General features: G+C 40.9%; 1 protein-coding gene across 1 annotated transcript in view; it reads left to right on the forward strand.

The window, feature by feature from the left end:
* Positions 1-27,624, forward strand: part of KIAA0319L (KIAA0319 like) — a 170,255-nt gene that overhangs the window by 73,189 nt on the left and 69,442 nt on the right. The window contains exon 2 of the mRNA XM_007947661.2: positions 5,275-5,801. Coding sequence (XP_007945852.1) covers positions 5,275-5,801 — 527 coding nt within the window. The remainder of the gene's footprint in view (positions 1-5,274; positions 5,802-27,624) is intronic.

Below are 27,624 nucleotides of genomic sequence, written 5' to 3' on the forward strand. Positions count from 1 at the left end.
TATTATGGTAGGAAAAGCCAAGTGGAAGCCATTAGAACTGCCTCTACCTACAAAAATAGTAAACCAAAAGCAATACTGCATCTCTGGTGGGGTTTCAGAGATTACTGGGACTTGAAGGATACAGGGGTGATTCCCACCACATCCCCATTTAATTCACCTATTTGGCCTGTGCAAAAAACAGATGGATCTTGGAGAATTACAGTAGATTATCATAAACTTAATCAGGTGGTGACTGCAATTGTAGCTGCTGTTCCTGATGTGGTTTCATTGCTTGAACAAATTAGTACATCTCCTGGTACTTGGTATGCAGCTGTTGATCTGGCCAGTGCCTTTTGCTCGATACCAATTTCAAAAGATCATCAGAAGCAGTTTGCCTTCAGCTGGCAAGGCCAACAGTATACTTTCACAGTCCTTCCTCAGGGGTATATCAGTTCCCTGGCACTATGTCATAATTTAGTCCATAGGGATCTTGATCGCCTTTCGCTTCCACAAGACATCACACTGGTCCATTATATTGATGACATTATGCTGATTGGACCTAGTAAAGAAGAAGTATCGATGACTCTAGACTTATTGGTGATACATATGCGTACTAGAGGTTGGGAAATTAACCCAACAAAAATTTAGGCACCTTCCACCTCAGTGAAATTTCTAGGGGTCCAATGGTGTGGGGCATGTCGAGATATTCCTACTAAAGTGAAGGATAAGTTATTGTATCTAGTTTCCCCCACAACTAAAAAGGAGGCACAACGTCTGGTGGGCCTCTTTGGAGTTTGGAGGCAACATATCCCTCATTTGGGTGTGTTGCTGCGGCCTATTTATCAAGTGACTTGGAAAGCTGCTAGTTTTGAGTGGGGCACAGAGTAACAGAAGGCTCTGCAACAGGTTCAGGCTGCCGTGCAGGCTGCTCTGCCACTTGGGCCATATGATCCGGCTGATGCAATGGTACTTGAAGTGTCTGTAGTAGACAGAGATGCTGTTTGGAGCCTGTGGCAGGTCCCTATTGGTGAATCGCAATGCAGACCCCCGCAGGGTCTTGGAGCAAAGCCCTGCCATCCTCTGCAGATAACTACTCTCCTTTTGAGAAACAGCTTTTGGCTTGTTACTGGCCTTTAGTAGAGACTGAATACCTAACCATGGGCCACCAAGTCACCATGAGGTCTGAGCTGCCCATCATGAACTGGGTGTTGTCTGACCCACAGAGTCATAAAGTTTGATGTGCACAGCAGCACTCCATCATTAAATGGAAGTGGTGTATCAGAGATCGGGCTTGAGCAGGACCTGAAGGCACAAGTAAGTTGCATGAGGAAGTGGCCCAAATGCCAGTGGTCTCCACTCCAGTCACATTACCTTCACTGTTTCACTCTGCACCTATGGCCTCATGGGGAGTTCCTTATGATCAGTTGACTGAGGAAGAGAAAACTCATGCCTGGTTTAGAGATGGTTCTGCGTGATATGCAGGCACCACTCGAAAGTGGACAGCAGCGGCCCTGCAGTCCTTTTCTGGGACTTCCTTAAAGGACAGTGGTGAAGGGAAATCCTCCCAAATGGGCAGAACTTCGAGCCATGCATATGGCTGTTCACTTTGCATGGAACAAGAAATGGCCAGATGTGCGATTATATACGTATTCATGGGCTGTGGCTAATGGCTTAGCTGGATGGTCTGAGACTTGGAAGGAGCATGATTGGAAGATTGGTGATAAGGATGTATGGGGAAGAGGTATGTGGATAGATCTCTCTGAATGGGCCAAAGGAGTAAAGGTATTTGTGTCTCATGTGAATGCCCACCAAAAGGTGACCTCGGCAGAGGAGGATTTTAACAATAAGGTGAATAGGATGACACGTTCAGTGGAAACCAGCCGTCCTTTTCCCCCAGCTACTCCTGTCATTGCTCAATGGACTCATGAACAAAGTGGCCATGGTGGCAGGGATGGAGGTTATGCATGGGCTCAGCAACATGGACTCCCCACTAACCAAAGCTGATTTGGCTACCGCCACTGCTGAGTGCCCAATCTGCCAACAGCGGAGACCAACACTGAGTTTGCGATATGGAACCATTCCTTGGGGTGATCAGCTAGCAACATCGTGGCAGGTTGATTACATTGGACCACTTCCATCATGGAAAGGACAGCATTTTGTTCTTACTGGAATAGATACTTACTCTGGATATGGATTCGCCTTCCCTGCACGCGATGCTTCTGCCAAAACTACCATCCGTGGACTTATAGAATGCCTTATCCACTGTCATGGTGTCCCACACAGCATTGCTTTGGATCAAGGGACTCATTTCACAGCACATGAAGTGCGGCAGTGGGCTTATGCTCATGGAATTCACTGGTCTTACCATGCTCCCCACCATCCTGAAGCAGCTGGTTTGATAGAACGATGGAATGGCCTCTTAAAAACACAAATACGGCGTCAGCTAGGTGACAATACCTTGAAAGGTTGGGGCAATGTTCTCCAGGAGGCTGTATATGCTCTGAACCAGCGTCCAATATATGGTTCTGTTTCTCCAATAGCCAGGATTCACGGGTCCAGGAACCAAGGGGTGGAAACAGGAGTGGTACCACTCACTATTACCCCTAGTGACTCACTCAAAAGAGTTTTGCTTCCTGTCCCTGCTTCCCTATGCTCTGCAGGTTTGGAGATCTTAGTCCCAAAGGGAGGAACACTCCCACCTGGAGACACAATACTGATTGCATTGAACTGGAAATTAAGAATGCCACCCAGCCATTTTGGCTTCCTCATGCCTCTGGATCAACAGACAAAGAAGGACATTACTGTATTATCTAGTGTGATAGATCCTGATTACCAAGGGGAAATTGGGTTGGCTTTACATAATGGAGGTAAAGAAGAATATGTCTGGAATACAGGAGATTCTTTAGGACATCTCTTAGTACTACCATGCCCTGTGATTAAAGTCAATGGAAAATTACAGCAACCCAATTCTGATATGACTGCTAACGGCCCAGACCCTTCAGGAACAAAGGTTTGGGTCACCCCACCCAGCAAAGAACCACGACCAGCTGAGGTGCTTGCTGAGGGCAAGGGAAATATAGAATGGGTGGTGGAAGAATGTAGTTATGAATATCAGCTATGACCACGTGACCAGCTGCAGAAATGAGGACTGTGATTGTTATATTTCTTCAATGTATATGTGCATCAAATATTTTTGTTTCCTTCTGTTATGAACTGTGAAATGTAAATAAGGTTAATGCATTTTCGTTGTATGTATGTTAATGTATCATGTTAGGCACAAATATGACTTTATAATTGTCCTTATTTAGAGATTATATATGATTAAGAAGATGTGTACAACTGTCAAGTTGACAAGGGGTGGACTGTGATAATTGGAGCTGTGTGTCAACTTGGCTGGACCACAATTCTGTGTGGTTTGAGCTGTTGTGATGTGGTTGTTCCCATGATGGGATCAGGGGACTATGTTTCCATCTCTTTGCTATTGTGAATAATGTTGAACATGGGTGTGCATATATCTATTCATGTCCTGAATCTCAACTCTTTGGGATATATTCCTAGTAGTGGGCTTGCTGGGTTGGCATTTCTGTTTCCAACTTATTAAGGAAGTACCATACTACTTTCCAAAATGGTTGTACTACTTTACAATCCTAGCAGCAGTGTATGAGTATTCTTGTCTCTCCATACCCTCAGCAACATTTGTTGTTTTCTGTTTTTTTGACCTTTGCTACTAATGCTGGGGTGAGATGATATCTCATTGCTGTTTTGATTTGCATTTCTCTAATGGCTAATGGAGAAAAAGGGGAAGACCCTCAATGAGATGTATTGACACAGTGGCTGCAGCAGTGGGCTCAAGCATGGCAATGATTGTGAGGATGGTGCAGGACCAGGCAGGGTTTTGTTCTCTTGTATGTAGGTTCACTCTGAGTCAGAACTGACTCAACTGCACCTAACAACAACAACAGTGGCTAAGGATCGTGAGCATTTTGCCATGTGTTTGTTGGCTGCCTGAATGTCTTTCTTAGTGAAATATCTGTTCATGCCCTCTGCTTAACCCTGCACTTTTGCCTTAAATTTTGTTCCTGAGGTGCCTTTCTGGCATTACCCCAGTTCTGGCCCTGGATAACTGATCACAGCTTGTGACATACACCGATTATGCCTTCAAATGAACTTTGTATAACAACTTTCATTTAGAACGTGCTGTGACTTTATCTGAGCAAACAAAGGTGAAGGAATATTTCAAGAAAATCAATACCATGCCTGAGGTAATTCAACAGCCTAAAGTTTATCCATAAGCTGCATTAGCCAGATTTTTAGACTATGTTATCTAGGTTAACAACAGTAGGCCTGTTGTACTTCTGTTCCTTTATTTCTTTTTTAATTTTATTTTGATTTGGGTGAAAATTTGCAGAGTAAATTCACTTTTCATACAGCAGTTCGCATATACTTTGTCTCATGTCATTGACCAAAATTTACAATGCAACAGCTCCCCTCCCACTTCCTCCCCATATTTACCTCTTCCCAGTGTCCATCCCTCCATACTCTTCTGCGCCCTGAGCTGTCTCCCTGTGCATAAGCAGCCCTTCCTTCTCCCATGATTGTTCTCTCCAGGGTGTGTGTCTACTTGAGGTAAATGTTTAACTCACTTGCCTGTATGTTCCTTTATTTCTTATCATGAAATGGCTTGTCATTAGGAAGTTCCTTCAAGCAGAGTCCCTCTCACATTTAACATTTTTGGTCTGACTGCTATTCTGGCTGATGCTGTGATGTGCAAAAGTATCTGACTTTGGCAAACATTTGGTTAGAAGATGAATGTACCTGTAATTTGCACAAGGTCAAGAGTACTCTGCTTAATGTTGCTGCCAGCTCAGTGGGAGAAATAAATATTCTAGCTTGTTCAGCTATCTCGTCCACTGGTCCCATAGTCCTCACACCGTCCCTGAGGAATGCTGTGGACATGAGTGGGAGATGCTTCCTCTGACTCTCCCATATGCTTCAGTTAGAATAGGTCCTCTTTAATCTCTTTCATGAACTGGGTTCTGTGTAAAGATTTGTGTGGAGGGAACCCATTGAGAAGAGAACAACAGCAAATGTGGAGCAGTGCTTATACAAGCTAAAATATCCTAAGCCAAAAGATACTCTTTTTTTGCTTCCTCTGTTCCACTCACTAGACAGCTTTCCCACCCTCTTAAAAACCAGTCTTCAAAATAGCCTCAAATGTTAGTGTTCAGGGCTCCTTACGGAACAGTAGTCTCTGTTTTTATTTCATCTTAAAATGTTTTCATTCTTTGTTTTTAGATGCCAGTGAGAGCAGGTGCCAGCAGGGGAAGACACAGTTTGGAGTTGGCCTGAGATCTGGGGGAGAAAATCACCTCCGGCTTCTTGAAGGAACCCCCTCTCTCCAGTCATGTTGGGCTGCCTGCTGTCAGGACTCTGCCTGCCATGCCTTTTGGTGGCTAGAAGGGATGTGCATTCAGGCAGACTGCAGCAGGCCCCAGAGCTGCCGGGCTTTTAGGACAGACTCTTCCAATTCCGTGCTGGTGTTTTTAAAAAAATTCCAAACTGCACATGATTTGGGCTTTCCACCTGAAGATGATGTACTACATCTTCTGGGGCTAGGTTGGAGCAGGGCATCTTGGAAGAGGCAGAGCCCACCCAGAGCGCCACTCATACCTGCTGTATCTTCCAGTGACCAGCACAGCATAATCAGGAAACTTCAGAAGAGAGCTAGTCCCCGTGAAGAAGTAGTTACACCTGTAGTCACGCATTTTATAAAGGATGACTCCAAGGAACTAGGTGATCTGACTACCAGTGACTCTGCAGAGGTAAGCATATTATGAAGAAGGAACAGAAGAATTGTTAAATCTGCTCCAGCATTTGGCATTCAAAGCAGTGAAGCTGATGTTTATGGGCAGTGCTTATAGGCTGAAGAGTGTATGTATAAAGCAGCTTGGTGTCGTGTTAGCTGGTGCTGCCTAGAGGTGCGAGGATAATTTGACCTTAGAGATGTTCACTCTATCTAAGTCTGACTATCATTTTGGTAATGGCAGAAAGCTGCTCATTATCTAGTCTGAGCTGGTTCTTGGCTACAGGTAAGTGTAGTTGTGTGGGTGTTAGTCTCTACCATTGGTTCTGCAGTGTTTTCTGCCAGATTGCAAAACACTTGATTGATGTGGTTGCAGTCAAATTCTCCTCCTCCTCCCCCATCACCCGCCTGTAAACACATTCCTTGTAAGGTAGTTCTATTCCACTCTGAATTAACCATGGCTGGTACTGCAGATTAAGACGTGACCTGCTGGGCTAGGGAGCCAGATGTGGCTATTATTCAAGAGGTCTCTGGGGTAAATTCTCACCAAGCTGGGTATGCCCAGGGAGCTACCACCAGTGGAGTTTATTCTGCTTATTATGCTTCTTCATTGTTTATCTTCTTGGGTAAATGATTAAAAGGAATGACTCATTCCATGCTCAGTCTCCTTTGGTTGCTGTGACTTATTTTGTATTTGTTTTGTCCTAGTTGTTTCTATCTAGTTGAAGCCAGAGTGAGGAGGCTACTACATGCCAGGCACTGTGTGTGCTAATCATTGTACTATATAATTTTGTTTAATTTTTCATAACATTATTTACAAGTACATATTTTATTAGCCCTGGTTTGCTAATGAGGAAACTGAGGCTCAAAGAAGTTAAACAATTAGCCTGCGTGCCACTAATGAATAGCATAACTAGAATTGGAGTCCAGATTTAATTTTAAGGAAAACACCTGTCAGTGCAATATTGGAGTTACTGTAATAGGGTTTAATATGCCTATAAACATTTATGGAAACCTGTTATCAATGTCAGGTCTATAAAGACTAGAGATACAAAAGTAAACAAGACATGGTTCATGCCCTCAGGGAGTTTACTGTCTAGAGAGGACTCAGACATGAAAATAGGTATTTATAATAGTGTATTATTATTGCATTAATAGGTTTATGTTCACGCTACAGTAGGGACACAAAAGAGAAAGTGATCCACTTGAGCATGCAGGTAATATGTATGTGTTGTTGTTATGTGCCGTCGAGTTGGATCCGACTCATAGCAACCCCTCCTTGGGTTCCCAAGGTGTGTACGAGTTGCTATATGGAAAATGAATTTACTCTGTAAATTTTCACCCAAATCACAATAAAAATTTAAAAAAAGACCCTAGTCACTACTTACGAAAGTAGGATATAAAATAACGTTTTTGTATACTATATTATGCCAATTGAGCTTGATGTCCCCAGCAACCATGGTTCAGAGCTCATGGGCTCTGCTCAGCAACTTACTCCCTCAAAGTATTTAGCTATGTGTAAGAAGTTATCATAACTTTGCCTGTTAGCTCTATTATATATATGGATGTTCTTATACCATGTACAAATACATATGTAGAAATACCAACTGCCAAACATACATCAAAAAAAGCCTAACTCACTGCTGTTCAAGTCGATTGCAACTCATAATGACCCTTTCTTGGGTTTCCAAGGCAGTATCACTATGGGAGTAGATTGCCCAGTCTTCCTTCCAAGGAGTGGCTGGTGGCTTTTGAACTGCCAGCCTTCTGGTTAGTGGTCAAATGCCTTAGGCAGTGTGCCACCAGAGCTCCCCCAAACATACATAGTCATGGGTATATTCCCTTTTACATTGAATTTACATTTTTAACAAGTACCTGGATAATGCTGATGCTGCTGGTTGGGAACCACAGTTTGAGAACCTCTGTTTTATAGAGTAGGGGTTAGAGTCCATAGCACAGAGCACAAGTAAGCCTTAGGTAGGAGGAAAGACATCTCTTTCACTGTGATAGGCAGGAAGGGGTGGGTAGATACAGATGCAGCTAAAGTGGTTTTATAGATCCAGTAGAAGGAAATTCTGGTAATCCTAATCTTATCACTCTTTTCTCTGAAGTAGGAGGATAGATCATCTGTTGACAGTAGAAGCAGAAGTGGGGGTGGGTAGGGAGGTTTGGGGAGAGTGGGAAAGGTCTGAAATAGCCATCATAAAGGATAAAAAAAACCCAAAACTCAAGTCGGATCCGACTCATAGCAACCCCTCCTTGAGTTTCCGAGGTGGTATCACTACAGAAGTAGATTGCCCAGTCTTCCTTCCAAGGAGTGGCTGGTGGGTTTGAAGCACCAGTCTTCTGGTTAGGAGTCACATGCCTTAGGCACTACGCCACTGTAGCTCTCGGCATAAAGGATAGAGATGGCAAATGAGGTAAGGATAAGGAAATAGAAGGATTGCTGAGTAACACTGAAAATGGAGACCATGAATTGATAACAGTGGTGCTGATCTTTAGAGTTGTGTGGTTCTTTTCAGTAACTCTCAGCAACCCTGTAAAAAAATGCTGATAGTTTGATTTATCCAAGATTGGAACTTTGCCGAGTAGTTTGTATAGAAGGAAATTGGGACAAGGGAATTGAGGCTGTTGGCAAGAGAGTGGATGAAAGAGAAAATATAAGATGACAGAGAAAGAGGTAAAGATAGGAGGGGGCTCACTGAGATAAGATATAGAAATTCAGCAATTTAGGTGTTCCAGTGGGGAGCTCTGGTAGCATAGTGCCTAAGGCCCTTGACTGCTAACCAGAAGGCTGGCGGTTCAAACCCAACAGCCACTCCTCAGAAGGAAAACTGGGCAATCTACTTCTGTAGTGATACTGCCTCAGAAACCCAAGGAGGGGTCGCTATGAGTCAGGTCCGACTCAGCGGCACATAACAACAACAACAACATGATGGAAGTGAGTAGAAGAATTAATGTGGGTCCTGGAAAGGACAGGAGATAGTGGTCAGAGTATAGGGTATTTGAATTTAAGATTTTGGAGGAGGAGCAGTTCTGGTGGTGACATGTTTAGGGTGCAGTTATGGAAAAGGATTACTGAAATAGGGTAGAGAAGAAATTTATTATTGGCGATGAGCTCAAAGAACTCTGAGCTCAAAGAACATGTTAAATGAGTTATCTATACGGACAGTGTCTTGAAATTGTCTGTCTTACAAGAAGTACAGACAGAATGGTCCTTGAAGTAAGGATGATGAGAGTTAGTCTCTTGTACTTTGGAGATGTTATCAGGAAGGACCAGTCCCTAGAGAAAGACACCGTACTTGGTAAAGTACAGCGTCGGTGAAAAAGAAGAAGATCCTCAGTGAGATGGTTTGATGCAGTGGCTACAACAGTGGGCTCAAACATAGCAACAGTTGTGAGAATGGCCAGGACTGGGCAGTGTTTCATTCGGGCATACACAGGGTCGCTGTGAGTTGGAGCTGACTTGACAGCACCTTACAACAACAACAATGTATGGACATTGAGATAGTCTATGATGATGGTCATAGCAACAGTAGCTAATGTTTACTGAGCATTTATTATGTGCCAGGTACTATTCTGAATCCTTTACATGTATTAACTCTCTTAATCCTTACAGCAAGTCCTGTAAAGTACTATTAGTATACTTGTTCTGTAAATCTTAGAACTTGGGACCAGAAAAGTTAAGGAACATATACAAAGTAACACAACTAGTATATGGTGGAACTAAGATTTGAAGCCATGTGGTCTGATGGGCCCGAACTACATAGTCCGGATTCTGTTCTCTTAACCCTCTTATTATTCAGGCAGGACTTGGGTTGAAGAGGGATTTTGAGAGCCAGATATCAAAGCTATTAGCAAAGTAAGAAGAGTGATTAGTAAGTTAGTACAGCAAGATGACAAAGGAGAAGAGGTTTTTTTTTTTAAGAAGATACAAGAGTAATGGTTTGGAAGGAGCACTGGGGAGGTGTAATGAAGAGAATAGCAACCCATCTTCAAGCCTGAAGTATGGATAGGTGGTCTGGGCCAGCTTCATGGGCATGTGATCTGCCTAGTTACGCAAAGTGTTGCACTTAGAAAGGTTCCACTCTTGGTTTAATGCTCTGTTGTTGCTGTTTTGCAATTCTTAATTTTTGAACAAGTAGCACTACATTTTACATCGGACTCTGAAAATTATGTAACCTGTCTTTCAGGAATATAGGGAACAATATATGAAATGACAGAATACAGACTTTTTGGTCATGGAGTAGAAGCTCCAAATAATTCAGTGGAGACTGTGGGAGAAAGAAAAGTTGGCTGGGTCTAACAGGAGAGGAAATACAAATCATTACGGGAATAACAGTTCTAGTGTGATAAATGTTTTAACAACTGGCTTTTTTTCCTTCACCCCACCCACCCACCAAAAAAAAAAGAACAAAGAACAAACTCTGAGTTGTAGAGTTTGTCAATTTCTGTGGTGTAAATGCTACCCTGACCAATTTCAGGCTAATGTGAAGTCACTGAAAGCTGAATTGGGAGATGTGTACACAGTTGGCTCTTGTGAATCGGTGTGAGCTCCAGCACACTACAGGATAATTATGACCAATGAGATTAGAAATGGACCAGTAAAATTAGAAATATGGTGGATTTAGACCTGACAGTCTCCTGTAATGAAAGGAAGATCCTTAGATTGTGTTGCCTGGGGAATTCTTGTTTACGAGCAGCGGGCAGTGACAATAAATTACTGTTAGTGAAAGGATCTCAAAAACTTTGTGGGCTAACATGGAGAGTGGGTGGACAAAGGGGGAGGAATACTGAACTGTGAGCCCCAGGAATGGGAGTGGGTCTTTGCTGCAGGTAGTGTTGCATACAGACATTGCAGTTTGGCCTCACATGTTGAGAACTGTAAGCATTGCTGAAAAATGAGGCAAAATGGATGTTATCCCCAGATCCAGACAAGTTATATTTTACCTTTCATGCAATGCATAGGAGTTCTTTCTTCTCCTGAAGGCCAGAGAGAGCTCTGAAAGGGTGGTAAGATCATCTTGTGTATTTAGTTAACTGTTAAGCATTTCTTTTAGGAGAGGATTTGGAGTTCAAACTTCTGTTTAATGTACTAGAGAAAGGAAGAGAAGTGCATGCATTGCAGATCTTCTTCTGATTAGGGATGACTGGCTAGCCGCACTCGTTTCTAGTTTGTACTGTTTTCACTAAGGTAGGTCAAGCAACTGTACATTCAAAGTGGAAGAAATTATATCCTAAATTGCTCTTGTCTTGCCTGAAATCCCTGCAGAGCTACAAAAGCATTAGGTTGTCAGGATGCATTTTTCATTCTTTTGGAAACATAACTTATATTGTATCCAAGAGCAAGTATTGTGGACTTTTTGCAATTCCAGAGTGGAAGGAGTGTCACTAGTTTGTTCTCCTTTCTCAATATAAAGAGGGAGAAATTTGTACTGTTTGATGTAAGCTCCACACTCATTTTATACTGTGAACCTCAGAATTGTTCACAGGAGGGCAGTGAAGGCTTGTTGATTGGGTACTGGGACTTAAGGGCACTAGGATTAATTGCTGTCAGTCTTGCTTTGTGAAAGGAGTGGGAGTGCTGTCTTTTAGCCCAGGAAATGAAGGTCTGATTAGGTACACCCACATGTAAGGTTTGGCTTTAGGAAGACTGAGGTGTTCTCTCTACCATCACCATCTTCCAGTTTCCAGTCAGCCTTTACAGCATTTCAAACCTTAGCAAGCCAGTGGCTTTCTGTGAAACACATGACTGAGACGATAAATGAACCAACCATGTGGACACCTCTCTGCTGCCTTTGTTTCATCAGGGAGAACTCTCATGCTGCCTCCAAGTAAGGCCTGCATTTACTTCATATTAGAAGATAAAGGTGTGTTTGTGTCCAAATTCTCAGAATCTCCATAGAAAGACTTAGGCCATCCTTGAAGGGGAGAGGGAGTGAGATGACAGCCTAATGGTGTTAACTAAGGGATGGTGGGTTTTGAGACTTTTTTCCCCCATGGCCCAAGTTCTGTCAATTAGCAAGGATCTGTTAATGAACTGACAACTGAAAACCCTACTGCCTTTGGCTTTATAAGTTAGCTTACAAAATATCCAGTGAATACATTTTCAAACCCATTTCACATGGTAAAAATCAGATAAGTAGCTTAAAGAACCAGAACTCTTAGAAGAGAAAGAGGGCAGCAGTTAAGGGGGGGGGGGGGGGGAAGAAAGGAAAAGATATTGTGGTATAGGAACTAATATTTTTGAAAAAAGAATACTACAATTGTACAACTGCAGGCATTTCTGTCATACATACACAAGGGAACTATTTTTCTCTTGATGCACTAAACACTCACCTAGGATTTGAAGATTAGAATAGGAGCTCTGGTGGCGTAGTGCCTAAGGCATGTGACTGCTAACCAGAAGGCTGGTAGTTCAAACGCACCAGCCACTCCTCTGGAAGGAAGATAGATTAGAATAGGGTGGTTGGGGGGGTGCGGGGGAGTGGGGAGATTTTAGTAAATATGTACACATTGTGGTACTGGTGAGGGCCTAGGTCACCGAGGGGTGAGAAACCCAACTCAAATTACCAAGGCCAGAGGCCCTTTAGCCTGGGGCTGAAAAATTCCAGTAAAAATTTTTAGCCTATCTGCTGCTCTGATAACTGAGAATGAGAAACTGGGAAAGAATTGGTCTTGTGGGATTCCAAATTTGTCAGGAAGTACTAGTCAGAAGAATAAAGGAAACCTGGCAAAAACTTCAGAAGTCTAAGTATTTAAAAAGAAAGAAAAGAAACCAAACTCACTGGCTTCAAGTGGATTCTGACTCATAGCAACACCCACTGGGTTATCATGGCTGTAAATCTTTATAGAAGCAGACTGCCTCATCTCTCATCTTTCTTCCTGGAGTGGCTGGTGGGTTTGAACCAGCAACCTTTTGGTTAACGGACAAATGTCTTAACCACTATACCACCAGAGCTCCTTTAAGCATAAAAGGAAACACTAAAAAAAAAAAAAAAAAGCTAGCAAGGAAACAACAAAACACTCTGAAAATTAACACACACAACCTGCAAACAAACAACCATTTCAAGGGAAACAGAACTTGCTTGGTTTCTGTCCTTGATTATACAAGGTTCTTCTCTGTTGCTGCCCACAAAACACACCTTTATCTTCTAATATGAAGTAAATGCAGGCCTTACTTGGAGTCGGCATGAGAGTTCTCCCTGATGAAATAAAGGCAGCAGAGAGGTGTCCACATGGTTGGTTCGTTTATCGTCTCAGTCATGTGTTTCACAGAAAGCTACTGGCTTGCTAAGGGTTGAAATGCTGTAAAGGCTGACTGGAAATTGGAAGATGGTGATGGTAGAGAGAACACCTCAGTCTTTCTAAAGCCAAACCTTTCATGTGGGTGTTACGTGACTTTGTAACTAACTGCTACAAAGATAAACCCTGCCATGTTCTCAGGTATGGTTGCTGAAAATTGGTCCAGGGGTTGTCTTTAAACTCCACTGGCTTTGCTACTGTAGGGACTCCATGCCTTAGGAAGAAGCAGGATGTAGGAAGACACTGTTTTGGGGTGGGATTTTTATTAGTCACAGTGGTAGATTTTTGTTTTATTTTAATACAGTTGTGTCTCAAAGTGTGGAAAGCTAAGTTTTTGTGAATCATTGTTTAATATTTAGTGGACACTTGGGTAGCATGTGTCATACCAAGGTAGGTTCCGACATGGACTGTGATGTTAGAGCCAGAATAAGTGGAAGCATCCTATGTGTGTCCTGCAGGCTTTTACTCAAGATGGGATAGTGATGGAGGCTTTTGTTTTGTTATCTTTAGTTGTACCATTAATCACTAGAGCTGGCTTGCTTGATTAGGAAAAGATAGCCCCAGACCTGGGAGCAAGAGAGGAGGAAGAGGAAGAAGGAGAGGAGAGAGAGATGGAGAGATAAGGAATGTAGATTGAAACCCTTCATTTTTCTGAATAAGGTTTCTTTGAAGAAGAAACAGGTATATCCATCAGAGGCATGATTTTTATGACATGGTTTGTTCCGAATTGTGTTAGCTTTAATGATTTCTGTCAAGTGCTAGAAAAATTTGCCTAAGGATATTCTACTTAAGACTCTAGTCCCCTTCCTGATCCTATACCATCCCCTAAACAAATTCAGTATTATTTCTTAGTTTTTGAAGTAAAATATTTGTTCCATGTCTTTTCCTCCTGTTTCTTTAAAAATAGGAAATAATAATAAATAAGCTTTAGAAATAAAAGTCTCTCTGCCTAACTTTAATATAGTCATACTTTAACCTAGTAGTTCTACTTCTGGAAATTTATTCTAAAGCAATAACTCCTGAAAAAATAGAGACTTTACCTACAATAATAATATGTTATTTATTGAATAGAAAAGTGGAAGCAATTGAAACCAACTAAAGGCAAAACTGTTTCCCCCCTCCTGGCTGTAACAGATAATTAGAACAGGTAGGACCCCGATGGGAATAGATAAATAAACTTAATTACCTCAACTGTTTCCCCACCCTGGTTAAGACTAATAGGACCCCAGTTGGAGACAGATAAGTAAACACATAGGACTCTGGTTGGAGACAGATGAGTAAATACAGTAAGCTCAGTTCCTTAAGAACTGAATGGAACAAAAAACATTCTTTCCTGCTATTTCCTTAGGCACAGGTGATAAATGCGTTAATATGTCTTAGAAACCAACTTGAAAATTAACTCTGGCCCGCAGATATGCATGGTGGGACAGAGAAGAACAAAGTTACTGGGAACTAACACTCTCCCCTCTGCCTAAGCCCCATCAACTGATGACAGGAAGCCAGTGTGACTCATCCAGTAAGCAAGCACACTGGATCAAAACGCTATTGTCCCTTTAAACCGAGGCAAAGGAAATTTCAGCCAGTCGTCAACCATCTCACACCCAAATTCCTGAAATTTTTATGAATATGCATAACCCTCTCTTCTGAAACCTATAAAACTGTAATTCGACGGCGTTTCAGGGAGTCAGATCTAGGTACGGGAACCCCTGCCTCCTTGCATTGCTGCTTTGCAATAAATAATTTTCTCTTCCTCTTAATCACTTGGTGTGTAAACTGTTTTGGCCCGACTGCACACTGGGCAGAGACCCGCGTTTGGTCCTATTTCACAGTCTTTTCAATAAGGGGAAAGTGGACATTATGCAGCCATTAAAAATACATTTTTGGGTGCATGACTGGCTCTTTTGCCCCCTTGTACCACCCACTCCAGCAACAATGTTAGCTTCTGTGAATACCATACTTTTGAAAAACAGCTTTATTGAAGTATAATTGATATAAACAGCACATGTTTAAAGTATACAGTTTGATGTTTTAATGTATGTGTGTACCCTTAAAACCTATCACTGCAAAAAACATAATGAGCATATCCATCACCCCGGAAGTTTCCTCCTGCCACTTTATAATCCCTCTCTCCCATTCCCTCCCTTATCTCTAGGCAACCACGGATACACTTTAGAGCATTATAAATTTTTCTATTGATAGGATCATACAGTAAACCCAAAAAACCCATTGCCAGTTCTGACTCATAACTACCCTATAGAACAGAATAGAACTTCCCCACAGGGTTTCCAAGGCTGTAAATCTTTATGGAATCAGACTGCCACATCTTTTTATGTAGAGTGGCTGATAGGTTCAAACCACTGACCTTTTGGTTAATAGCTGAGAGCTTTTATGTGCCACACCATTTTTACAGTACCTGTAGGTACTCTTTTCTTTTTATTAACTTTATTGAGGTATAATCTATATACCATAAAATTCACCCCTTTTAAGCATATAATTCAGTAATTTTAGTAAATGTATAACGTTGTACATCATCATCACAATCCAGTTTCACAACATATCTATTAACCACAAAAGTTGTCTTGTGCTCATTTGTCCAAAAGTTCCCTCATGCTATCTTTATTCCCAATCGCAGCCCTCTGCAACCAGTGATCTGCTGTCTTATAAATTTTCCTTTTCTGAACATTTCATAGACATGGGATCATGCACTATGTAGTCTTTTGTTTCTGGCTTCTTTCACTTAGTATAATATTTTTGAGGATCTTCCATCTTGTAGCATGCATCAGTTGTTGTTGTTATGTGCTGTCGAGTTGGACCCTACTCAGCATCCCCTCCTTGAGTTTCCGAGGTGGAATCACTATGGAAGTAGATTGCTCAACCTTCCTTCCAAGGAGTGGCTGGTGGGTTTGAACCGTCAGCCTTCTGGTTAGCAGTCAAGTGCCTTAGGCACTGTGCTACCAGAGCTCCTGCATCAATAGTTGGTTCCTTTTAATTGCTGAATAGTGTTTCATTGAAGTCCAGTGTATCGATATTTTATTTCATGGATCATATTTTTGATCTTGTAGCTCAGAATACAGTTTTAGCTTTTACATGCCACACCATTTTTACAGTTACTATTGAGGTCCCTATCTCTGCTTGCTTCTCTCATTTTATTTCTTACAAGATAAAAGATGTGACTCAAGTAAGGCTTGACTTGAATAAGGGTGGTAAGGATGGTGATTAGAGTTAAGGGTGTTTACTTGAGTCACACTCTTTAGTAAGTCAGTGACTCAAGATGCATCCCACCCTAATTCTACCTCATTAACATAATAGATATCTGATTCCCAAGGGAGACTGTCACCACAGGCATACTGGTTCAGATTTACAACACATCACAAAATGGAGGACAACCATGCAATACTGGGAATCATGGCTTAATCAAGTTGACACATATTTTTGGGGGATACATTTCAATCCATAACATTCTACCCTTTAGACCTCCAAAATCCATGTCTATGACATATGTAAAACACACTGACTCCATCATATTATCCTAAAAGCCTTAAACTGACTCAAAGTCCAACATCTCATATGCAGAATTCTTTTTCATCTATGTATCTCTGAAATCCAGAATACAGCTTACCTGCTTCCAAAGTACAGTGATAGAATAGATACAGGTAGACATTTCCCATTCCAAATGGAAAGAAGGGATAACAGGCACTGAGCAACTTCCAAACCAAGCAGAGAAAAATTACACTAGCAAGACATCTGAGTAATAGCCCCACCCTTCAGAAGTGTTATCCATGTCCACTGAATTCTAGGTGAAGACCTTTTGGACCTGGGTTTCAGCTCTGCCTCCTAGGCCCATGGGGGATGGTAACTACTGTTCCCTAGGCTATAGGTGGCCACATTCTCCCAGTCCATATGAGTGGCAGCCCCAACCCCCCAGCAATAGTAGCCCCACACTCTGGAACCAAGTTGGCAAAGATCCAACTCTTTGAAATATAGAGAGCCATGGCCCCATTTTTTGAAATCCAGCAGGCTGTGGCCCTAGCTTTTGAAATTGAGGCAGCTCTCCTTCTCTTGCTCCTTTTGACAGTACTGCTGATTTCCAAGTTGCTCCAGGGATGGTCCTTTTCTTTTCTTGGAGGACAACAGATATAGCTCCTTTGGCTTATGTTGTTGTTAGGTGCTGTTGAGTTGGCTCTGACTCATAGCAGAATGAAACACTGCCCAGGCCTGTGGCATCCTCACAATCCTTGCTATGCTTGAGCCCATCGTTGCAGCCACTGTGTCAATCCATCTCGTTGAGGGCCTTCCCCCTTTTTCATTGATCCTCCATTTTACCAAGCATGATATCCTTCTCCAGGAAATGGTCCCTTCTGACAACATGACCAAAGTAGGTGAGACAAAGTCTGGCCATTCTTGCTTCCAAGAAGCATTCTGGCTGCACTTCTTGTAGCACAGATTTGTTCATTCTTCTGGTAGTCCAGGTTGCTTTCAGTATTCTTTGCCAACACCACAACTCAAAAGCATCAATTCTTCTTCAGTCTTCTTTGTTCATGTGTCTATGTGTCCAGCTCTCACATGCATATGAGATGATGGCTTGTACACCATACTATCCTCAGCTTATATGACTATGAGGCCAGAAGAGCTAGATGTTGCCCGGCTACCACTGTCAACCACTCGGAGGGGGATCTATACAAGAGCCTGGATAGAGTAGGAGGGCAATGTGGAACAAAATAAAAATCATTAAAAAAATAAAAAAAAAAAGAGAGACCAGACTTGCTGGTCTGATAGAACCTGATGGAAGCACTGATATTGTGGCCCCTAGCTGCCCTACAGGTCTGGAATTGAACCCACTCCTCTGGCTTCCAGCCAGACAAAAGACAGGCATATGAGCTGAACATTACATTAGTAGATACACTTCTTGGAAAGCTCAATCATGGGAGAGTAGAAGAGCTATGTGTGCAGAGGGAAACAGTTCCAGGGGCAGAAGTACATGGGAGGGAAGGACACAAGGAAGAAGTAACTATGAGGAGGAAGTGGAAGGGGAGCTGTTGCATTGTGGGAAATTGCAGTCAATGTAATGAGACAGTGTACGTGAGCTGCTGTATGGAAAGTGAATTTGCTCTGTAACTATTACCCAAATCACAGTTTTAAAACAATGGCTTAGGTTAGGTGCACCTTTATCTTCAAGGAGACATCTTTGCTCTTCAGCACTTTAAAGAGGTCTTTTGCAGCAAATTTGCCCAGCGTAGTACGTTGTCTGATGTCTTGACTGCTGTTTCCATTGGTGTTGATTGTGGAACCAAGTAATATGAAATCTTTAACAACTTTAATCTTTTCTCCATTTATTGTGATGGGTGCTTATTGGTCCAGTTGTCAGGATTTTCATTTTCTTTATGTTGAGATGTAATCCACACTGCAGACTGAAGTCTTTAATCTTCATCAGTAAGTGCCTTAAGTCATCCTCACTTTCAGCAAGCAAAGTTGTGTCATCTGCGTATCACAGGTTGTTAATGAGTCTTGCTCCAATCCTGATACCACATTCTTCTTCATATAGTCCAGCTTCTTGGATTATTTGTTCATTATTTGGCGTATTAGACTGCTAAAATGATTGGGAGGGGGAAGTTATCCTCTAAATATGGAAGAACCATGGCTACAAAAGCCAGGAGATGTGATAGATTGCTTTCATATGGCCTTTCTAGCAATGCTCTTGTAACTCCCACAAAGTGATTAGGTGGAACCATGCCAATAAGCTATATGGAACTCCTAAGGTGGTAGGAACATGCAATTAAGGTATATGGAACCCTAACGAGAGGATTGGTTAGTTTTGCCATCCTGCTAGGCTTAAAATAAGGAGTTCTTGTGGTGTAGCGAATTAGGCACTTGACTGCTAACTGGAAGGTCAGTGGTTCAAACCCACCAGCTGCTTCACAGAAGGAAGACTGTGCAATCTATTTCTGTAAAGATTTATAGCCTCAGAAACCAAATGGGGGTCTCTGTGAGTCAGAAGTGACTCAGTGGCAGTGAGTTTGGTTTGTTTGGTTTAGTCTTAAAATGAGCTATTCCAGAGGCAGGGGGGATCTCACTACCACCGAGAAAGAGTAGGTCCTTTGGACCTGAGATCCCTGCACTGAGAACCTCCTAGACTCAGGAGACAGAGAGAGTGAGCTATAACACTGGTGATGAGGGATGATGAGAAGCAATGGCAGAGAAATAGCAGCAGCAGAGGCAGCAGAACCAGGAGACTGGTATTAGCGCAGTGGGCTTCGTGGCCCATGGAGTGAGAAAGTTTAGTGTCTTTAAGCAGGAGGCTTGCTGGTGAAGTGGAGTGCTTCTGGGCACTTTGTGGAGCTAGGCTTACTGACCCATAGAGTGAAAAAGCTGAGCACCTTTGGGCAGGAAGCTTTCTGGCAGAGTGGGGTGCCTCTGGGCACTTACTAGTTAGTTGTAGTAGTTAGTTGTGTGCCGTCGAGTCGGCCCCAACTCATAGCGACCCCTCCTTGGGTTTCCGAGGCAGTATCACTACGGAAGTAGGATTGCCCAACCTTCCTTCCGAGGAGTGGCTGGTGGGTTTGAACCGCCAGCCGTCTGGTTAGCAGGCAAGTGTCTTAGCCACTATGCTACCAGAGCTCCTTACTAGTGGAGATAAAAAGCTTTGTAAAACTTACCTGAATATAGCAGAGACTGGGTTGGTCCAAGAGACCTGAGGGCCCCAAAAGGCTGAGGGCCAGGAGGAAGCCTGCCTGAAAGCACTGCTGAGAGGAGGCTGTCCTGACTGAAAAACCGTATCCTGAGTCTTTCCTGATTCTGAATTGTAATGTGATACTTCCTTAACATGCTGTGTGTTGGGTTGTTGGATTGTCATACTGTGGTGGGTAGTGTGTTGCTGTGAGGGTGGAGGCTATGGCACTGGTGTTTCAAATACCAGCAAAGTCACCCATGCTGGACAGGTTTCAGTGGAGCATCCAGACTAGGATAGAGTGGGAGGAAGGACAGGACTGTCGACTTCTGAAAAAATTGGCCAGTGAAAACCTTATAAATAGCAGGGAAACACTGTCTGATACATTACTATGAGTTTCTAGGAATAGTTTTCTATGAATAGTCATAAAACATTGTGTGATACAGTGCTGGAAGATGAGTCCCTTGGGTCAGAACGAACTCAAAATACAACTGGGGAAAAGCTGCCTCCTCAAAGTAGAGTTGACCTTAATGACATGGATAGAGTAAAGCTTTAGGGACCTTCATTTGCAGATGGGTCATGATTCAAAAAGGGAAGAACAGCTGCAAGCATCCATTAAATAGGAACGTGGAATGCATGAAGTATGAATCTAGGAAAATTGGAAGTTGTCAAGAATGAAAGGGAATGCATAAAGAAATATCCTAGGCATTAGTGAGCTGAAACAGATGGCATTGGCCATTTTGAATCAGTCATGTGGTCTGTACCAGGAATGACAAATTGAAGAGGAATGGCATCACATTCATTGTCAAAAAGAGTGTTTCAAGATCTGTCCTGAAGTACAATGTTGTCAGCAATAGGATAATATCCATATTTGTATCAGGAAGACAGTTAATACTATTATTATTCAGATATACACACCAACCACTTAAGCCAAAGATGAAGAAATTGAAGACTTTTACCAACTTCTGTAGTCTGAAATTGTCCAAACATGTAGTCGAGATGTATTGATTATTGCTGGTGATTAGAATGTGAAAGTTGGAAATGAAGAATCACTGGTTGTTGGAAAATATGACCTTGGCGATAGAAATGACACTGGAGATTGCATGATAGAATTTTGCAAGACCAATGTATTCATGGCAAATACCTTTTTTTCAGCAACATAAATGGCAGCTGTACTCATGGACCTCACCAGATGGAATATACAGAAATTATATTGAATACCTCTGTGGAAAGAGGTGAAGGAGAAGCTCAGTATCATCAGTCAAAACAAGGCCAAGAACTGACTGTGGAACACACCACCAGTTGTTCATATGCAAGTTCCAGTTGAAGTTGAAGAAAGTAGAAACAAGTCCACGAGAGCCAAAATACATCCTTGAGTATATCCCACCTCAATTTCGAGACCACCTGAAGAATAGATTTGACACATTGAACACAAATGACCAAAGACCAGATGAACTGTTGGATGACATCAAGAACATTGTACATGAAGAAACCAAAAGGTCATTAAAAAGACAGGAAAGGAAGAAAAGACCAAAATGGATGTCAGAAGAGACTCTGAAGCTTGCTCTTGTATGGAGAGTAGGTAAAGCAAATGGAAGAAATGATGAAATAAAAAAGCCGAACAGATTTCAAAGGGCAGTTCGAGAAGACAAAGTAAAGTATTATAATGAAATTTGCGATAACCTAGAGTTAGAAAAGCACAAGGGAAGAATATGCTTGACATTTCTCAAGCTGAAAGAACTGAAGAAAAAATTCATTCAAGCCTCGAGTTTCAATATTGAAGGATTCTATAGGCAAGGATTCTATAGGCAGGAAGCATCAAAAGAAGATGAAAGGAATACAGAGTCACTATACCAAAAAGAGTTGGTTGATGTTCACCTATTTTAGGAGGTGGCATATAATCAAGAACCAATGGTATTGAAGGAAGAAATCTAGTCTGCACTGAAGTGGCAAGAAGCAAGGCTCCAGGAATTGATGGAATACTGATTGAGATGTTTCAGCAATCAGATGCAATGCTGGAGGTGCTGACTCATTTATGCCAAGAAATTTGGAAGACAGCTATCTGGCCAACTGATTGGAAGAGATCAATATTTGTGCCCATTCCAAAGAAAGGTGATCCAACAGAATGTGAACATTATTGAACAATATCATTAATAACACTTGCAAGTAGAATCTTGCTTTTCAGCAAATTCAGAAACGGTTACAGCAGTATATTGATAGGGAACTTCCAGAAGTGCAAGCTGGATTCAGAAGGGGTTGTGGAGCGAGAGATATCATAGCTGATGTCAAATGGATTTTGGCTCAAAGCAAAGAATAATACCAGAAAGATGTTTACTTGTGTTTTATTGATATGCAAAGGCATTTGATTGTGTGGATCATAACAAATTATGGATAACATTGAGAAAAATGGGAATTCCAGAACACTTAATTGTACTCATGAGGAACCTGTACATAGACCAGGAGGTTGTTTGAACATAACAAGGAGATACTACATGGTTTAAAATCAGAATGGGAGTGTATCAGGGTTGTATCCTTTCAACATACTTATTCAATCTGTATGCTGAGCAAATTAATCCAAGAAGCTGAATTACATGAAGAATGTGGCATCAGAATTGGAGGAAGGCTCATTAACAACCTGATATATGCAAACAACACCCCTTTGCTTGCTGAAAGTGAGGATGACCTGAAGCACTTACTGATGAACATTAAAGACTACAGTCTGCAGTATGGATTATACCTCAACATAAAGAAAAACAAAAATCCTCACAACTGGACCAATAAGCAGCATCATGATAGATGGAGAAAAGATTGAAGTTGTTAAAGACTTCATATTACTTGGTTCTACAATCAATACCAGTGGAAGAAGTAGTCAAGACATCAAAAGATGTATTGCCTTGGGCAAATCTGTTGCAAAAGACCTTTTTCAGGTGCTGAAGAGCAAAGATATCTCTTTGAAGACTAAGATGCACCTAACCCAAGCCATGGTATTTTCAGTCATCTCATATGCATGTGAGAGGTAGACAATGAATAAGGAAGACTGAAAAAGAGTTGATGCTTTTGGGTTGTGGTGTTAAGCGAAGAATGCTGAAAGTAACATGGACTGCCAAAAGAATGAACAAATCTGTCCTGGAAGAAGTGCAGCTGGAATTCATCTTGGAAGCAAGAATAGCCAGACTTTGTCTCACCTACTTTGGTTATGTTGTCAAAAGGGACCATTCTGGAGAAGGATGTCATGCTTGGTAAAGTGGAGGGTCAATGAAAGAGGGGAAGGCCCTCAACAAGATGGATAGACACAGTGGCTGCAGCAATGGGCTTATGTATAGTAGGGATCATGAGGCTGGCGCAGGACTGGGCAGTGTTTCGTTCTGTTGTACATAATGTCGCAACAAGTTGGAGATGACTGGACAGCACGTAACAACAACAGCAACATCCAATTTCCATCCTTTCTCCATTGAATTTCCTTTTCACTTTTGAAAATCAAACATATATTTAAGGGTCTTTTTTTGGATTCTGTATTCCATTTCATTGGTCTCTTTCTCTGTCTTGACACAAATACCAGACTTGATTACTGTATGTTTATAAACCTTCAAATCGGGAAGACTTGATTACTGTATCTTTATAAACCTTCAAATCAGGAAGCTTGTAGTAGAAATTTTACAACTTTGTCCTTTATCAAAATTATTTTCTATTCTAGATGCTTTGTATTCCATAGAAATTTTAGAAGCAGCTTATCAATTTCTAAAAGACAAAAAATACTGTTTAGATTTTGGATTTTGATTGGATTGGTGGGGCTATTGATCAGTGTGGGAAGAAGTGGAACTAGTAGCTTATAATAATATTGAGTCTTCTGATCCATGAATACAGTATCTCTCTCCATTTAACTTGTCTTTAGTTTTTCTCAGGAATATGTGGTAGGTTTCAGTTTATAGATCTTGTACACCTTTTGTCAGATTTATCCCTAAGTGTTTCATATTTTTGATGCTATAGTAATTGATACATTTTAAAATTTCTTTTTATGATTGATTGTTGCGCTTATATAGATATACAGTTGATTTTTGTTTGTTGATCTTGTATTCTGTGACCTTTCTAAATTTACTTATTCTGGTAGCTTTTTTTTATAGATTCTGTAGGATTTCCTATATCATGTTGTTTGTAAATAAAAATAGTTTTACTTTTTTTTCCAATCTTGATACCTTTTTTTTTGCCTTACATAACTGACCAAGACCTCCAGTACAATGTTGAATGGAAGTACATCCTTGTCTTGTTCCTGATCTTAGAGGGAAAGCATTCAGTCTTTCACCATTAAATATGGTATTAGTTGTGGGTTTTTTGAAGATGTCTTTTATTAGATGGAAGAAGTTCTTTTCTATTCCTACTTTCATTTAAATTTGTATCACATAAAGATGTTAGTTTTTGTTAAATGCTTTTTCTGCATCTGTTGAGATGATCATGTAGTCTTTGTTTTTTCAGTGTGTTAATATGGTGAACAACTTGAGTGATTTTTTTATTTTAAACCAACTTTCATTCCTGGGAAAAACTTACTTGGTCATATGTATTGTCCTTTATATTTATTTTTGCATTTGATTTACTAAATTTTTGTTAGGAATTTTTTCATCTATGTCTACACTTGATACTGGTCTTTAGTTTTCTTTTAATGTCCTTCTTGGTTTTGTTTAGAGAAAATCTGTGATCACAGACTGAGTTGAGAAAAGTATTCCTTCCTCTTCACCATTTTGGTAGAGTTGTGTAGAATTGGCATTGTTTATTCAGATGTTTGATAATGTTTCCTACTAGAATAATCTGGACCTGGAATCTTCTTTGTGGGAAAGTTTTAAATTACATATTAAGTTTATTTAAAAGATACATAGCTCTTTAGGTTATCTATTTCTTGTTGAGTTAGCTTTGCTAGTTTATGTCTTTGAAGGAATTTGTGCATTTTTTCCACGTGGTCAGATTTATTGGCATAAAGTTGTTCATAATTTCTTTTTGCCTTTTTAATATCTGTAGAACTTCTAGTGATGTCATCTCTCTCATTCCTGATATCAGTAATTTGTTTCTTCTCTTCTTCTTCTCCCTCTCTCTTTTCTCCCCATGTTGCTCTCTTCGTTTTCCTCATTAGTCTTGATAGATGTTCTCGAAGAACCATCTTTAGTTTCATTAATTTTTAACATGTCTATTATTATCTAGTAAGTGATTCTCCCTCCATCCCTCTCCCATCCCATAACCATCAAAGAATATTGCTTTCTGTGTGTAAACCTATTCTTGATTTTTTATAAAAATGGTATCATATAACATTTGTCCTTTTGTGATTTGTTCTGTTATTTATTGATTGTTGATCTAATTCCACTACATTCAAAGAATATTTTATTAGTCAAATCCTTTTAAATTTATTGAGACCCATTTTATGGCCCAGAATATGGTTTATCCTGGTGAATGTTCTGTGATCATTTGAAAAGAATATGTATTCTGCATTTGTTGAGTGAGGCCCTTGAGTGATTCAGATGGTTTGCACAAAGGGCACTGCAAATGGTTAAGCTCTCAACTATTAGTTGAAAGGTTGGTGGTCTGAACCCACCCAGAGTTACTTAGAAGACAGGCCTTGTGATCTACTTTTAAAAGGTCACAGCCTTGAAAACCTAATGGAGCAAAGATTTACTGTGACATATATGCAGTCACTATGAGTTGGAATTGATGGCAACTAACATCAACCATTTGAAAGGTTGGCAGTTCATATGTCAGTGCACTACAAAAGAAAGGCTTTGTGATCTGCTGCTGTAAAGTTTACAGCTATGAAAACCTTATGGACCTCAGCTCTACTGTGTAACACATGGGGCTGCTATAAATCAATATCAACTTGATGACCAGTAGGTTTGGTTTTTTTTTTTTTTTTGGTTGTTGGGTAAATATTTTATAAATCAGGTCAAGTTGGTTAATGTTATTCAGGTCTTCTGTATTACTATTTTCTGTGCGTCTCTTATCACCTATTTAGAGATGGATGATAAAATATCCCACAACAATTATAACTATGTCTATTTCTTCTCAGTGTTTCATCAATTTTTGCTTTATGAAGTTGTTATTAGATGTATAAAAACAAACCAAACTCACTGCCATCAAGTTGATTTGACTCATAGTGACCCCTCCTTGGGTTTCCGAGGTGGTATCTCTACAGAAGTAGATTGCCCAGTTTTCTTTCTGAGGAGTGTCTGGTAGGTTTGAACCCCCAGCCTTCTGGTTAGCAGTCAAATGCTTTAGGCACTGTGTACCAGAGCATGTTTAGAATTATTATAGTCTCTGGTGAATTGACCTTTTAATCATTACAAAAACATCTTCTTTACCCATGGTGAAATTTGTTTTGTCTGATACGAATATAGCCACTCCAGTTTTCTTTTGATTAAGTTAACATATCTTTTCCCACCCTTTTCCTTTTAATCTATTTATGTCTTTATATTTAAAGTGAATTTCTTATAGGCAGCATATAAACCAAGCCCACTGCCATGAAATCAATTCCAACTCATAGTGACACCCATTGGGTTTCCAAGACTATAAAGCTTTAGGGAAATAGATTGTCTCATCTTCTTGCAGAGTAGCTGGTGGGTTTGAACCATCGACCTCCTGGTTAGCAGTCAAATGCCTTACCCACTAGGCCACCAAAGCTTCTTACAAACAGCATATATCTTGTTGGTATTTTTTATACTGCCTATTAGTGTCTTTCTACTAGTTGAGTATTTAGATAATTTACATATAATGTGATTTGATTCAAATCTTCCATCTTAGTATTTATTTTCTATTTGTGCCATGTGTTCTTTCAATTTTTCCTATTTTTATGCTTACTTTTGAATTAATTATCTCTAAATTCAATGTTATCTCCTTTGTTTATTAGTTGTGGTAGGAAAAATAATAGCTACCCAAATATGCCTTAATCCCTAGAGTCTGTGAATATTTTCTGTTACATGGCAAAGAGGAATTAAGACTACAGGAAAACAGTGAAGAAGGAGACAGAACTTGGGGACTAAGGACTATCCTGAGCACAGCCATTTTGAATATTTGCAGGTGGCATTCCACTCTGGCAGCAACTTAAGATTTGGCTGTGGTCACTAAGGACTGCATGAGCAAGGACTGCACTGGTGGCTGACAACCTGATGGCACAGCCTTCTTTAAAATTTGCTAGCAACGTGGCCATTTGGAATATATGCAAGTGGCATTCTGCTGTGAACAGTGCCTAAGAATAGGCTCTGCTTGCCAAGGACAGCACAAGAAACCGCACTGGAGGCTGACAACTAGAAAGGTGTGATATTCCCCTTGTTACTCTAATACCCAGGAGCTCTGGTGGCATAGTGCCTAAGGCATTTGACTGCTAACCAGAAGGTTGCACTTATACCCCACACTCTCTTGGTGAGCAGAGATGTGGCCATCCTCTGCCTCCACCCGCCTTCTTGACCAGTAGGAATTCCATTCTGATCTGTGCCCTGACAGAGCTTGGATGCCATGCCTTACGCACCTCCACACACTTTTGTTTTTGTTTCCCTTCCATGGTTCTTTTCTTGTTTGTTTGTTTCTCTTCCCTTTTCTTGGTTCGTTTCTTTTTTCTTTTGGTTCTTCCTATGTGTTTTCCCTTCTGCAGTTTTCTCATTTTTTCTTTACTATTCTTTTACTCTTGCTCTTTTCTCACATAGCCCCCCTCCCCAGATGCTGTGTTTTTTTTCCTCTCTCTTTTTCTCATTATCTTTCTTTTGTCTTTTTTCCTTTTTAAATTATGTTGAAACTTTTCTTCTTACTTATTTCCTTTTTTTGGCAATTGTTCCTATTAGTTTATGCAGTTTGTGTTTTTTGTTCTCTTGTTTTTATTCCTTTGGTGGTTTATTGATTTTTTTTT

Source organism: Orycteropus afer, unplaced genomic scaffold (assembly GCF_000298275.1).
Source record: "Orycteropus afer afer isolate SDZICR_OR568_19922 unplaced genomic scaffold, OryAfe1.0 scaffold00192, whole genome shotgun sequence".
NCBI classification, from domain to species: Eukaryota; Metazoa; Chordata; class Mammalia; order Tubulidentata; family Orycteropodidae; genus Orycteropus; species Orycteropus afer.